This window comes from Folsomia candida, unplaced genomic scaffold (assembly GCF_002217175.1).
Source record: "Folsomia candida strain VU population unplaced genomic scaffold, ASM221717v1 Fcan01_Sc003, whole genome shotgun sequence".
Taxonomy (NCBI): Eukaryota; Metazoa; Arthropoda; class Collembola; order Entomobryomorpha; family Isotomidae; genus Folsomia; species Folsomia candida.
In genome coordinates, this window is record NW_019091195.1 from 5,388,557 (window position 1) to 5,402,410 (window position 13,854).

At 35.1% G+C, this 13,854-nt stretch overlaps 3 protein-coding genes across 3 annotated transcripts; 1 reads left to right on the plus strand and 2 right to left on the minus strand.

Moving 5' to 3' along the window:
- Positions 1-6: 6 nt before the first annotated feature.
- Positions 7-1,231, plus strand: LOC110847778 (39S ribosomal protein L32, mitochondrial). Its single transcript, XM_022094774.2, has 3 exons — positions 7-343; positions 420-734; positions 803-1,231. The coding sequence occupies exons 1-3, from the start codon at positions 250-252 to the stop codon at positions 1,081-1,083; spliced, it is 690 nt and encodes a 229-aa protein (XP_021950466.1). The 5' UTR covers positions 7-249; the 3' UTR covers positions 1,084-1,231.
- LOC110847776 (exosome RNA helicase MTR4) lies at positions 1,161-10,335 on the minus strand. The gene is made up of 17 exons (XM_022094771.2): positions 10,026-10,335; positions 5,409-5,668; positions 5,012-5,348; positions 4,766-4,940; positions 4,382-4,696; positions 4,072-4,309; positions 3,853-3,984; positions 3,626-3,786; positions 3,344-3,536; positions 3,161-3,244; positions 2,913-3,085; positions 2,687-2,833; positions 2,252-2,602; positions 1,839-2,165; positions 1,587-1,749; positions 1,444-1,503; positions 1,161-1,375 (listed from the first exon to the last, which is right to left on the minus strand). The coding sequence occupies exons 1-17, from the start codon at positions 10,151-10,153 to the stop codon at positions 1,278-1,280; spliced, it is 3,342 nt and encodes a 1,113-aa protein (XP_021950463.1). The 5' UTR covers positions 10,154-10,335; the 3' UTR covers positions 1,161-1,277.
- A 234-nt stretch (positions 10,336-10,569) lies between these two features.
- On the minus strand, positions 10,570-13,088 carry LOC110846277. The gene is made up of 10 exons (XM_022092970.2): positions 12,617-13,088; positions 12,493-12,529; positions 11,956-12,408; positions 11,783-11,879; positions 11,534-11,709; positions 11,361-11,429; positions 11,236-11,288; positions 11,103-11,141; positions 10,855-11,017; positions 10,570-10,776 (listed from the first exon to the last, which is right to left on the minus strand). Exons 1-10 carry the CDS (start codon positions 12,682-12,684, stop codon positions 10,618-10,620), a joined length of 1,314 nt encoding a protein of 437 aa, XP_021948662.1. The 5' UTR covers positions 12,685-13,088; the 3' UTR covers positions 10,570-10,617.
- Positions 13,089-13,854: the final 766 nt, after the last annotated feature.

Consider the following 13,854-nt stretch of genomic DNA (forward strand, 5'->3'; position numbering starts at 1 on the left):
TAATTCAGATTTGATGAAAATTATTATCCTTAAAATTAAATTATCAAATTATCAAATTAAAATAATACATTAGTCGGAACTACATTATATATATCCGACTCTGATTTATTAGATGAACGTTCCAGGATTTGAGTGATACATCGGTCTGGCTAGTCAGTCGCTAGATACAAATTTCGAAACTTCGGAATTTTTAATAGAAAAGTAGCACGTGCTAGTTATTAAATTTTATAGTTTTAAATTGCTCGTTCAATGATGGAAGGACTTGCTAGACTCGTTCGTTACTCGCTAAACACATCCATACGTGGTTTGATCCGATGGACAGATATCCTCATTCTTCCAAGAGGTACAAATTAATTCAATTCATAATTTTTGGGAGGAAATGACCAAATAAAATATCTCAATTGCGATGATTTATCCAGGATTTCCGGATTACACTCGAGCATTAGTTCCAGCAGCAGTGCACGGCTTTCCTAGTCATCACCTACCTTCACTTCGTGAGTTGGAGGACAATGATGATGTAGAAGGGGACGAGGACGAAGATGGGACAACTGATCCTAAATCTTGGTCAGGTATCCTCTGGGGAGTTCCCAAGAAACGGACGTCTCAAATGAAGCGTCTCCGACGAAAATTTGGACATCAAGACTATCAAGCCCAGTGCCCCTTACTCAAACCGAAAACCAATTTGAGGATCTGCGATACGTGTGGTCACCATTACGAAGCGTTCCATCTTTGTGGTAATTTTAGGCCGGAATTGTTTTTCGCAGGAATTTAATCTAAGCATCCATGTTAATTTTCGTTGCAGGAAATTGTTATGACCGTATTTCAAAGGAAACAAAATTAATTAGGGAACAAGCTGACACCAAATTTGGACATGGACCACACGACAAAGACATTGTGGTTTTGTATGAATCGGAAAAACATGATGCTAAAGAAAATAACATTTTGATTGAGTTTCCAAAGCCGAGGCCAAGTTTTTTTAGTGCAAATTTACTTCAAAGAAGTACATTGGGAATTAACCCTGATGCAAAATCACTCACTCCACAAGCGTTAAAACCTATTGTGGTTGACACTAAAAAGGAGTAAATTTTTTCACACAAGTACATGTAGTATTCTTTAATAATTGATGATGATAACTTAATAAGACTTTGATACTTGTCGTCTCAATATTTTTAAGTGTAATTTATTTATGATTCATTGTTATAAGAAGTAATAAAAGTACATCAATAAACAAGCTAGAGTACTTTTCTACTCACAATCAATATCATAAAATTATACAATTACAAATACAAACTTGCAGCAAATACAATGTCGCGTTTTATAAGTTTCACACCATCATTGAATTTCTCTTCCAACTCTTTGTTGCCGATCACTTTGGCTGAAAGATAATAAAAATTTATTAGCAATTATGAACATGTACTAAAATTTTGGTCTTATTAATCTTACCAGCTAGCGACATTTGTCGCAATAACTCTTCCAATCTTCTCATGCAGCGAATAATCCCACCTTCATAAAAAATTACAAATCATTTAAACTCTTGATTTCCTTTGTGAAATTTTATTCTAATTTGTTTATTGTTATTTACTTACCTTCAAATATGTCAGTCATTTCGCATAGTTTAGAAAAAGTTGCTCCCTTACACCACTCAAAGACTACGTCCATTAAAAATGGCTTAAACTGGTCCACATACTCGTCCTCATCAATTTCAAGTTTTGACTCCTTGCTGACCTTAGCTATTTGTCTTGCCATATCCTACGATAATATAAGATAACAAACATACAATTAATTACAAATTAGGCCTTAAATTAAGTAAATTTAATTTTTTAAATTATTTAACTCACCTGCATCATTTTCAGTGGTCCAGATAGTTCTTCTGAAAGTTTTGGGACATCATTACTGCGTTCATCGCACACCAGACAACTGAGCAATGCGACAGTTTTTGGAACGTCCAAGTCCATAAATAAGCCATTGAATATCATTTCTGTCAGTAAGAGCTCATCTCCACTCGTTAATTCACACGCTACTCGACCTTTTATGTCAATAACGTCATCGGCCGAAGCATATCCTAGACGGCGGAGAACCCGCTTTCTACATTTTAATTCATCCATTTGTAGTAGAGATTTCGCCTTTTTCAAATCCACCTTAGCCAATGAAACCTCTTGATGAAGCTGCAAAGACAACAATACAAAAAAATTAGTAAAAACATTTATTTCCCTCTATTGAGTGATTGATTATTATTGATTATTAATTTTACTTTGACTTTTTCGTGGTATGTTTCGTACAGGTTCGCGACATCTGGGTCCTCATTAAGGGGATGCTTTGAAAGTCGTTGCTCAAATTGCTTAATGTTTTCCAGCAGATCAGTGAAACCTTTGTTGTTGATACGCATATCTTTGATTGGATCCAACAATGGGATCTCGTTGTTGAATCGCTTATTGACTTCTTCAATTCCTTTCAGCACAGCCATTCTGTTTTCCAAGGGTCTCAGATCGTTTGACATATACAGCCTGACTTGACTAATTTTGTTGATGACGCCCAGTGCAATAGGAATTACTTTCATTTCCCCTTTCTCTCCTATCCCAATGGGTTTAATTTCTCCTGGAGACTGTTTAAAGCAATATATATTATTCACCCGTATCAATGAAATACAATTTATTGAAGTTAAACAAATAGAGCTTTTTGAACTTACCCCATCAACTCCTTGTACAAAGTTTACGTGCAGCAGAACATCAACAACATATGTTGGAGTCGAGTTCAAGGGATTTTCTCGAGTGTTTTCCTTCTTTTGAAAATTGACGATAGCACCCCAACCAAATTCTGTTTCTTTGTTTTTCACCTGATGAAATAGAATTAGAAGCATCAGTAGCAAGTAAATGGAAAACGTTCAAATTGAAATTGGGGTTAAAATTTCTTACAAATACTAAACGCCCTGCTTGCAAGAAGGGAACTACATATGTTGGGCGAGTTATATATGAACGAAAATCTTCGGAAAATATATTTAGTTGTTTCCTGAGATCGTAATATGAAGCCACTTCTTCTTCACGTGGAACTGTCATATTTTTGTACGCTGTTTCAGCATCCAAAAGCTCTGTAGAAATAAGGGGTCGGATAATTCACTTTTAATAAGTGATTTAGCTTTTAATTTAAAATAACGGTGACATACTTTTGCATATATCTGGAATATTTGAGTAATTTTGGAATTGGAAGAAACTCCTTTCCATCATGTATTCAGGATTAATTTCTTCCACTAAATGGATAAGAGGCACAAAAGAAACAATTAAGGTAAGAAATTGTAGATCTTGTTACATAGGAGACAAATATATAAACTGTAGATTAGTAGATTTACCCCGCATCAAGTTTAAGACCATATTGTACGTAAGATGAAAAGCAGAGTTGATTGGGTCGGCAGCTCCTTTAAACAGAGACCGTCCAACGCTGGGGCTAATTTTTTCGTCAATCATGACTATTGTGACCCCTTTGTCATCTATTCCACGACGCCCTGCTCTCCCAGACATTTGAATATACTCTCCAGAAGAAATCTACAAACACAAAAAATTATTTGTGCTATGATATACATATATTTTTTCCCCTGACAAATATAAATCTGAATTATTTATTATTGACGTACCCATCGATAGTTTTTCCCATCAAATTTTCGTACATTTGTGAAAAGTACAGTTCTTGCTGGCATGTTCAAACCCATAGCGAAAGTCTCGGTTGCAAATAGAACTTTGATAAGTCCCTCGGAGAAAAGAATTTCAATAGTTTCTTTTAACAGGGGTAGTAAACCTGAAATTGACTTAGTAATTCAGGAATGCCACAGGTATGCAAAAGAATGAATGAATGACAACGTACCACCATGATGGATACCAATCCCACGTTTCAGCAAAGGGAGTAGATTTTCTACCTGAGGCAACTTTTGATCTTCTTTTGAGAGAACATCAATTGCATTTGTGAAAACTTCTTCGACCAATTGCTTGTCCTCTCCTGAAAATTTATAAATTGTCACTTCTTGTTAAAAGCAACCAATACATATATTAATATTAATATCAAAAGTAAATTATATAAACTGACCCGTATTGAAATCCAATTTTGACAATTGCAAGGCATATATTTCGCAATCTTTTTTACTAAAGCTGAACACAATAACGGGAGCCAAGTCATGTTCCATTGCCATCTTAATAACTTTGTGGCATGGAGAATCTTCTCCTTTGCCTTGTCGTCCCCGCCCTCGGCCACCTTGACCTCCTCCACCTTCAGTATTTTGAATCATACCCATTGCACTGTTAAACCCATCCTCTCGAAATGTCCCCTACAAATGCACAAGATTAATATAAATAGAAAATTATGAATAAATCACAGCTGTAGATATATTTATAGATACCTGATCATCCACTACCAAATGAATCCCATCTCCTCCAACTGGATAAATATAATGATGCAAGGGGACAGGTCGATATTCCGTGTGAATAACGTTGCAAGGCTGTTTGTGCAAATGACAAATCCACTCTGCAAACTGAATTGCATTTGGAATGGTTGCAGACAAAAATACATAATGGGTTTTATGTGGTAGCAAGATGATAGTTTCCTCCCATACAACCCCTCTTTCCTTATCTCTCATGTAATGAATTTCGTCAAAAACAACCCATCCAACCTCCCGCATGATTTCGGAACCTCGGTATAACATATTTCGGAGAATCTATAACAATGCCAATTTAATCAATAGATATAGAGAAACCAGCAGGGTTGACATTTACTAATTATTTACCTCAGTTGTCATAATCAAACAACTTGCTGATGGGCTGATTGTAACGTCGCCAGTAATAAGTCCAACATCTTTAAACTCTTCATAAAACTCTCGATACTTCTGATTACTCAACGCTTTGATGGGTGTTGTGTAAATAACTCGTTGATTATCTTTTAACGCTTTAGCAATTGCATATCTGTGAAGTTTAAAGCCACACATTAATATCTGAAAATTGGTTGATAATACAAAAAAAAAATTAGAACATACTCTGCGACAACAGTTTTCCCAGCAGAAGTATGAGCAGATATCAAAACAGATTGGTAATTATCCACACACTGGACAGCTCTTTGTTGAAAAGTATCCAAAGTGAAAGGATACGTTTTCACAGGCTTTCCAATAGGTTCTAAAGGAATATAGTATGAATTTGACGGGATGGCAACCACATGAGAGCACCCTCCTCCATCCAACGTTTCCAAAGTCTTCAATTCAACTTGGGGAAGATATTTTTGAAGTGCTTCAATGTCACTCATGGTCTTACGACGTTTAACTGATACACCGTCTTCCGTCGTATCCATATACTCAGCGTCTTGATCAATCTCCACAGCTTATATTATAAAAGAAAAATAATAATCATATGAACTGACTTTTTATTAGGTTCACATACCTTTTTCTTCATCCTCATCAGTTTTTTCTTCATTTTCTAATGTTCTCTTAGTCGCACCAGTGGCTTGAGCAGTGGTCGTGGAAGTTGTACCAGTTTCTTGGTTGTTTGGCGCATCAACTTTTTTACTTGTTGATGCAACTTCCTTCAACGCTGCAACTTCATCTGGCTCATCTTCATGAATATTCTGGACATCCACTGCTTCGTTTGCATCCTTTTTGTTTTCGTCCTCCTTTTCTTTAGTAACTTTTGACGCGCTAACACTGTCAATCACAAATACAAAATATATGTGGTACTGTCCACCATCTACCATCTACCCAAAGTAATTGTCCATCATCTACCTTTCTAACATCTATCATCTACCTTACTAATTGTCTATCATCTACCTTCCTAACATCTACCATACTAATTGCCTGTCATCTATCCTCCATCATCTACCCAAAAATCTCAAATTTCTAAAAAATCTCAAATTCCCCAAAAATCTCAAATTTCCCAAAAATCTCAAATTCCCCAAAAATCTCAAATTTCTAAAAAATCTAAAATTTCCTAAAAATCTCAAATTTTCTTAAAAATCTCAAATTCCCCAAAAATCTCAAATTTCCTAAAAATCTCAAATTTTCTTAAAAATCTCAAATTCCCCAAAAATCTCAAATTTCCCAAAAATCTCAAATTCCCCAAAAATCTCAAATTTCTCAAAAATCTTAATTAAAAATCTTAATTACTTAATTGAATATACTTGCAATGAAATACGACAAGTCTCCTCTCCCGATGAACTCGAATTATGTAAATATGTTTTGTTGTGAACGCTTTGGTCATCATTCCCATTCAGCTTTTGCACTCCGAGCTTATTACAATTTTATATTACAACTGTTTCAACTGGCTGTGTTCTATAGACTGCAAAAATTACCTAAGCAAGCTCGTTAGTCAGAGTCAGGGAAAATACAATAAATAGAAATGTACGCATTAACAATTTTAATGTTGTAACTGTGGGAAGAAAAGGCCATTATCTTATTTGGAGTAAAGATCCACGGCAATTTTAAATTTTTGGATCATATAGATGAACTGTTTGCTATACCGAGACATTTATAAAAGTTTTATCCTATTCGCAAATGAATTTTTTGGTCGAAGGTTAGCCTTTAAATAGCGTTTAATTAATTTCAAGTATGAGGATTAAGTAATTAGTAATTAAGTAATTGACTTTCAATTACTAATAAGTAATTGGTAATTGAAGTCAATTACATGCTTGCAAAGTAATTGTAATTGATAATTAAGTTCAGTTACTGGACAAAGAAGTATTTGTAATTAGTACTTAATTCCAACTTTCCCAGACGGAGTAATTAAGAATTAAGAATTAATTACTTCCATTGGTAATTGAACAGCCCTGGTTTTCGCCAATGTGTTTATTAGGTCAAGTGACAGGTCGAGTTCGAAGATGGACCCTCTAAAGGGTGTAAATTTAATCCGGTAACATGGATTTTTAGATCCCCGCTTGAGACAAATTTAGTCATAATTATTGATCCCGTTCACGTTTTCTTTTAAATTTTTACCATGGGTGGTATGAACATACATGGTGTTAATAAAGTTTCTGACCAGGCGAGATAGTTTCAAACAATTGTGATTTTGACAGGCCAAATATTTTGTTAACGAAAACTGTCATAGTATGTTATGCACTGATCCTTTGCTCCGTCCATACGATTTTGCATGTCCTGAAGGTTTTCTCTGTAAATTTTAGACCGATTTTCTAAAACAGTTTTGTGAATTTTTTTCAAAGGGGTTTGACAAATTCAATTCTGGGAAGCACAATCGCCTGGAACCGCTTCGTCCCACGTCTTGCTTTTGAGGTGGGGCCCTAAATTTTCAATTTGGTTTAAGTCCGGGTTATTCCCGAGCCACACCCACTTCCTCAAGATAAACGCATTCTACTTAAAAACTCAAGCTGTAGCACATGAAGTTTGGGCTGGTGCTCCATCAGGTTGGCATGGATTTTTTTAGAATGTGGAAAAAATTGTTTAGTCTCCATAGTATGGAAGTACAATGGGAAGATATGGTCACCGTAAAACGGTCAGTCCAAATTTTGGCAACCAAAATTGACGTCTATTTCTGCCGCGCCAGCAGACCAGAGCCAAATACAAACCATAAATGGTAGTGATTTTTTTCTAATCATCTTGTCGAGAACCCCGTTTCTATTCGCAATTCGGTACCTCATATATTGAGGATTCGCCACAGGATGACCATACATTTCGGTACTGTGAGTACACAAAATTTGCTGACCCTTTACACAAGCAGTCAATTAGCGGTTTTCACCCAGAAAATGGCCAAAATCAACTCGATCTGGAATATTGTTGTTAGAAAAGAGTTTGTTTCGGAGTTCTGGAAGATATGTGATTCCAATCACTGGTTTTTATATGATTCTGGGTGATGGAATGACAGATTTTGTACCAAAATCGTTAAAATTGATATGTGAGATTTAGGAGCGCTCCACACTTTATTGTCAAACTACCAGGTTTTCTGTAGATTATTTCTAAAATTGTATTGTAAGTTATTCTCCCGGGTGTGGTAGGTCGCCTGACATGAATAGCGTCGCTGATTTAATTCCAGTTCCTCCATAACTGGAAGGTATTTCTGGGAACTCAATATTTTCGAGCGATTTGTAACACCTCCTCATGTTCATCCAAAAGTAAATGAATTTTTATAATTTTTTCCACACTTGAGCATAGACATCTGAGGGACATTGTCAGAAAAAATTAGTACCGAGAAAGCAACACCAAGAAAGTTTCAGCAACTTTTGTGGGCGGGTATGCGGATTTTTTGGGGTGGTCAGAAACTTTATTAACACTCTGTAGGTGCTAATAGAAAACACCACAAACTTGAACTGCAGGTCTTAGAAGCGGGAAATTCCAACTAATAATGAAAATCATCCAAATTCGGATGTGCCGGAAAAAGTTCGTGGAAATGCGGGAAGAAAATTTTTTTGAAGGATGAAAAATGACCCGAACAATCCAAAAGGGTCTCACCTACCAGAAAATCAATGATTATACTCAAATTTCCTGAGATAACTTGAAATTTTCGTCCAAATAGTGGAATGGAGCCGAAAAACGTAAAACGGATTAAATTAAAATCGTGCACAAATAACCTATTGTGGTGAAAACTACCGTCAGATAAGCATTATATGTTGACCGAACTTATAATCTAACTAATTAAAATCATCTGTCCCCTGAAAATTTTGATGACCATATTGCATTGACATAAAACCTATGAAATAATGAGAATTTGACTGCCTTAAGAATTTTGTCGCCATATCCTCTGTACTAATGACTCGCAAATTGAGTCATATCCTAAATTACACTGACAAAATTGAACATACAGAACAGCAAAGAAATTAAACCAATCGTTGATAGGGGTACTGAAATTAGGGTACGAAGTTATGGTAGCTGGTGGGTTTGAGCAGGACTAAAATTGACATGCACAGTGCATGAAGTATAACCTTCAGAGCATGATCGAAGCACGTGGTGAAAAGATTAAATAGTTAGGTAACTTCCGAGGAAAATTGGTTTTTCTAATATCTGCAGTTTCGAACAACAAGCATTTTCCTGGCGGTGAAAAATGTTACCGGATTAAATTTACACCCATTAGTTCATTAAGAGAAGATCATGGCCTTTTTTGCGATTTTTTATTTCGCCATGTGGGGTGTCCATTGAAAGAGAATGTCAAGCACGTTCAAATTGCTCGGGGTGGAATGAGATGTGGAATGAGAAGCATGTAATCGATCTTCATGCTTTATTTCGTACCAATGGCCATCTACAGGACCCCCACCATTTTTTGCTTATTTGCTCGCTCACTCAGGGATTGAGGATACCAAAGAACGTGATCTGCCAACTACTCAAATAATTTTGAAAACGAAGTATAAGCTCTTTGCATATACTGTCTTTGCTCATGACCACTACAAAACTGTAGTGTCGTGGAAAGGGACAAAATATATATATGATGGTACTCGAGCTGAAAAGCTTCATAAATACACCCCAGCTGGCAAGTCCCATAGAATAAGGACGATATGGCTCAAGAAAATGTAATTCTTTTAATAAATTTATCGTTTGGCATAAACATAACAAGACATTACTTATCATGTAAGATTGTAATCATCATTATTATTTCGATTCTTTACCATGTCAATAAAATCTCTATGAAATTGTTTTGTGTTTGCTGATTAATTTTTCTGCTTTTATCATTATTAATTATTACCATATTTAGAATTTATTGTACAAATTTTATTTAGCATCATCTTTTATCCTTAAGAAAATTTGATGTTTTTGGAGAATTTGAGATTTTTGGGGAATTTGAGATTTTTGTGGAATTTGAGATTTTTGGGGAATTTGAGATTTTTTGGGAATTTGAGATTTTTGGGGAATTTGAGATTTTTGGGTAGATGATGGAGGATAGATGACAGGCAATTAGTATGGTAGATGTTAGGAAGGTAGATGACAGACAATTAGTAAGGTAGATGGTAGATGATAGCTAGGTAGATGATGGACAATTACTTTGGGTAGATGGTGGACGGTACCACATAGAAAATATAAATGGTCCACAATTGAACCAAAAACTCATGGCACAAAATATACTTACTACTGCAGCCCATCCTCGTCTTCATTGTCATCCTCGTCCCGATCCTCATCTTTTTTGGTCGATGAAGGGGCTAGTGTTTTGTTGTCGAATACGTCAAACAACTCTGCACCGAAAAGATCGTCTTCCATCCTACCCACCAAGCAATCTAACTCTAGATTAACAAACCCCAACCAAGTCCTAAGCTATCTACAACTTGCTTAGTTTTTTTAGCAAATTTCAAATTAAAAGAACATTAATAAACAATAGTTAAACTTCGGTTTCGCGTGTTGAGTGAGTGAAGTAGGTAAGGTTTTAGTGGAGCGTGTTCGCTTGCTTCGAGCCACAGCCAACCACGAGAAGGCAGAACGAGGGGAGGTTGAGACGAACGAAAACCTTATTCACTATGCAACTAATTTTTTAATAGAAATGGTTCGCCCGACACCTCCCACTTCCCCCTTAAAATCACTCCTTTTCTAATAAATATGTTCTTTTCATGATCCAGGCAGCCCTGGATCATGAAAAAATTAATGAATTTAAGAATAATAATAATACAAGTAACGAATCGTGAGCTTGAAATGTTGAGATCAGACATTTATTTTTTTCGACGCTTATTTTAATATGAGCAGATGGGTAGCAAGGTACTGTGATCGTCGTAGTCATCATTGTCATCATCGTCGTAAGAGAAAGTTCCTGCGAAACCTTTATACTTTTGGCCAATGCCTCCAAGCAGTTTGAAGCGGAGCGATGTGTATGGGATAATTCCAGGATCGTTCTGTGAGAGCATTAATTGAATGAAAGTAATTTTCCTTTCATGGATTTACTAAAAATATTATTGTATAATGATTCAGACCTCAATGACATTTAAGAGATCTGCCAAGGTAGATTTGGTTGCTGGAAATCTGCAAATTTTTGACGGAGCTGCAGAAGCTATTTGCAGTGTTGCAATTCTTTCTAGTTCCTCGGCATTGGATACCATTGTAGGCACTTGCATAACATCTGCCATTCTGGTCGTTCTACAATGTATAAGAAAATTGATTATTTATTAGTTTATTTGAAACTTTAATTTAATGTAATTTGATTTGCCAATTTAATTATTACTCAGAAGAGTAGGCAGAATCCAGGAGGTGTTGACCTTGTCTTGAATACGGAATTATTGTCCAAATTAAATTAATGAAAGCTGTATAGAAGTATAGAAATGCATCCAAGAATAAAAAAAATGTTTTGCACTCACTTATAACAAAGCAAATATGGGTTTGGATAAGGGGCTCCAATGGAGTGACAAATCTAGTAAATAGTTGACTAATTATTTGGGCGCATGGATCTCACAGTTTATATTTAAACTAGATTATAAATTACTTTGTTGTTCCGCATTCTGAATGAGCGTCTTTGTTTTACCATCTCAGTAATTATTTTACGTACATGTTCCTGTACACATGAAGTATAATATAATATACATATATTTAGTTATATATGGGAGCGAGTGCAAGTAAGTAATGGACAAATTTTGTCCGCTTGCGTTTTTCTCTAACCTTCACAGCTTCGTGGACCAATTTAGTACCGTTAGGGTCTACGCCTCCATCCAAACCACATTCCCAAGCCTTTAGTAGAAATCGGCCATGAATTGAAGAACCATCGGGTAAATAGGGTTGATCTTTCGACTGATGTTTGAAATGTGCCCTGAGCTGAGGAAATCTATTTAGACGATCTAATTACGAATAGCATACAATTATACTCAATTGTGGAATAACGGAAGGTCATAAAAATGGCTAATGGTGTACCAGCAATATCATATCCATAGGTAGTGCTAGGTAAAAATCCTGAACTGCGGATAATTCCGGTCGGAGCTTGCTCTATTGCAAATTTTGAATAGTTTTCCTGAACAAAATTTTTCCATTAAGGCTGTAATTATGAAGAGTTAATCGCAAAAAAATATATATGTATGTTTACTGACTGGAGGTGAAAATGCAGTTTGGTTTGCTTCATCCGCATTAACTTTGACAACATCAACATTAAAGAGCCAATCCACTGGGACGATAGGTTTGACCTTCTCGACCTCTTCGGCTCGCATCATATAAGGGAGTAAGTCATCACCTTCCACCAAATTAACTGTGATGTAGCTTTGATTTGGAGTCAGGTCATCCTCCCCGTCTGCAGACTCGTAAATCACAAATCGTTTCCCATTCTGGTGTTCGATCGTTTCAAATTCCATGCTGAACGAGTTCGTGGGAACGATCAGGTTTCGAGGACCACTAAAGTTAGTTGTGACCACGGGTGTCGGCGCAGGGGTTGGAGTATTTCCGTTACATTGGGACATTATTAGCTTCATCATCTCATTGTGTACTTCATATGCGCCTCTCCCTTGGAGAATCGTGGCCATTCGTTCGTCAAAAAACTCTTTGGTAATCTGTACAATACGGCAACAGCAAAGAAAATTACTATTTAGAAAAGGCTCACTAATTTTGTACTCTTTATAAATTTTTCAATAGACCTGTTGACCAAACCAATCTTGCATATTCTCCAGATAACTGAAAATTATTGTTACAGCATATTTTAACCACGAACTTGTGAAAAGGAATGTGAACTTGTGAATTAAATTAATGATTTCTTCCCACCTGTTGTACTCCGGTCCTAATATGCTTTGAAGCTGTTGTTGTAATTTGTTAATTGAATTTAGAGTCATTTTGGTGTTTTTGACGAAGTTAACCCAATTAACCTGTGAACAATTTCTTAGTTTATTTTACATAGGCTTTAATTTACAAAGAGTATTCCAACTCCCAACATTTCTAAATAACCAATAGTTAGTTGAGTATTGATTAAGTATCACTGTGTAATATAATTTTTACAAAATATTTGATCAATCAACTATAAAAATAAAGCAAACGTTAATCAAATGTACAGTCAAATATGTACTGAAATGACAATACGGGAACTGGTTTTAGACTCTGCTTTTACTCCACTCATAGTTTGCAGAATTAAAAAAATATTTTATACACACTTCTTTCAATTTTGTGTATTATAATGCAAAAAACAAACTTTCTAGGCTTTACTAAAAGCGAACCACAAGTGACAAGAAGCGAACGAAATGAAATGAACCGTTTTCGTTGGGGAAGCTGATACTTTGTTGTGACTTCACAGATCACGGTATACATTATGCGTTCATTGCAGTGATTTCAGATTTGAAACCAGAGCTGGGAAAATCTAGATTAAAATAATCAAGATTAAGATTAAGATTAAGAATAATTAATCTTAATCCATAATTTTAATCAAGAAATTTGATCGTATTAATCAATAATTTTAATCTTAATCTCACAAGTCAATTTAATTAATTTAATTTTTAATTTTTAATCTTTGAATCTTCGACTTTAATTTTAATCACGATTTATATTATGATTAAAATCACGCCATCTGTTACTCGACTCCTTGTAAATCTCTAAATTTCAACGCACGATCGTCTTTCAACACTGGAACCATTTTTAAAAATCAAAACAATTCTAAATTTCTGACAGGTTCCCTTTTTTGAAAGTAACGTTATTTAAAACTGTATTCTTTAAAAAGATTAAAAAATTTGCTGCCATTAAAAAATTAATTTAATTAAAAAAAATTAAGAGTTATTATTTTTTGAAATTTAAAAACGCGTTGCATTTGAGGTGAGACTAATTTTTACTCGTATTACAAGTTATTGTATTCGCCTTAAATTTAGCTGATAAAAGTTTAATAATTTTGAATAACAATTTTGAAGCACCGATACTTCATACTTTTCTCAAATTTTAGAATTTACGATATAATTATAATATCGATGTAAACTATAAAAAACGGCGATAAAATAAAATAATTCTTAATCACTATTATA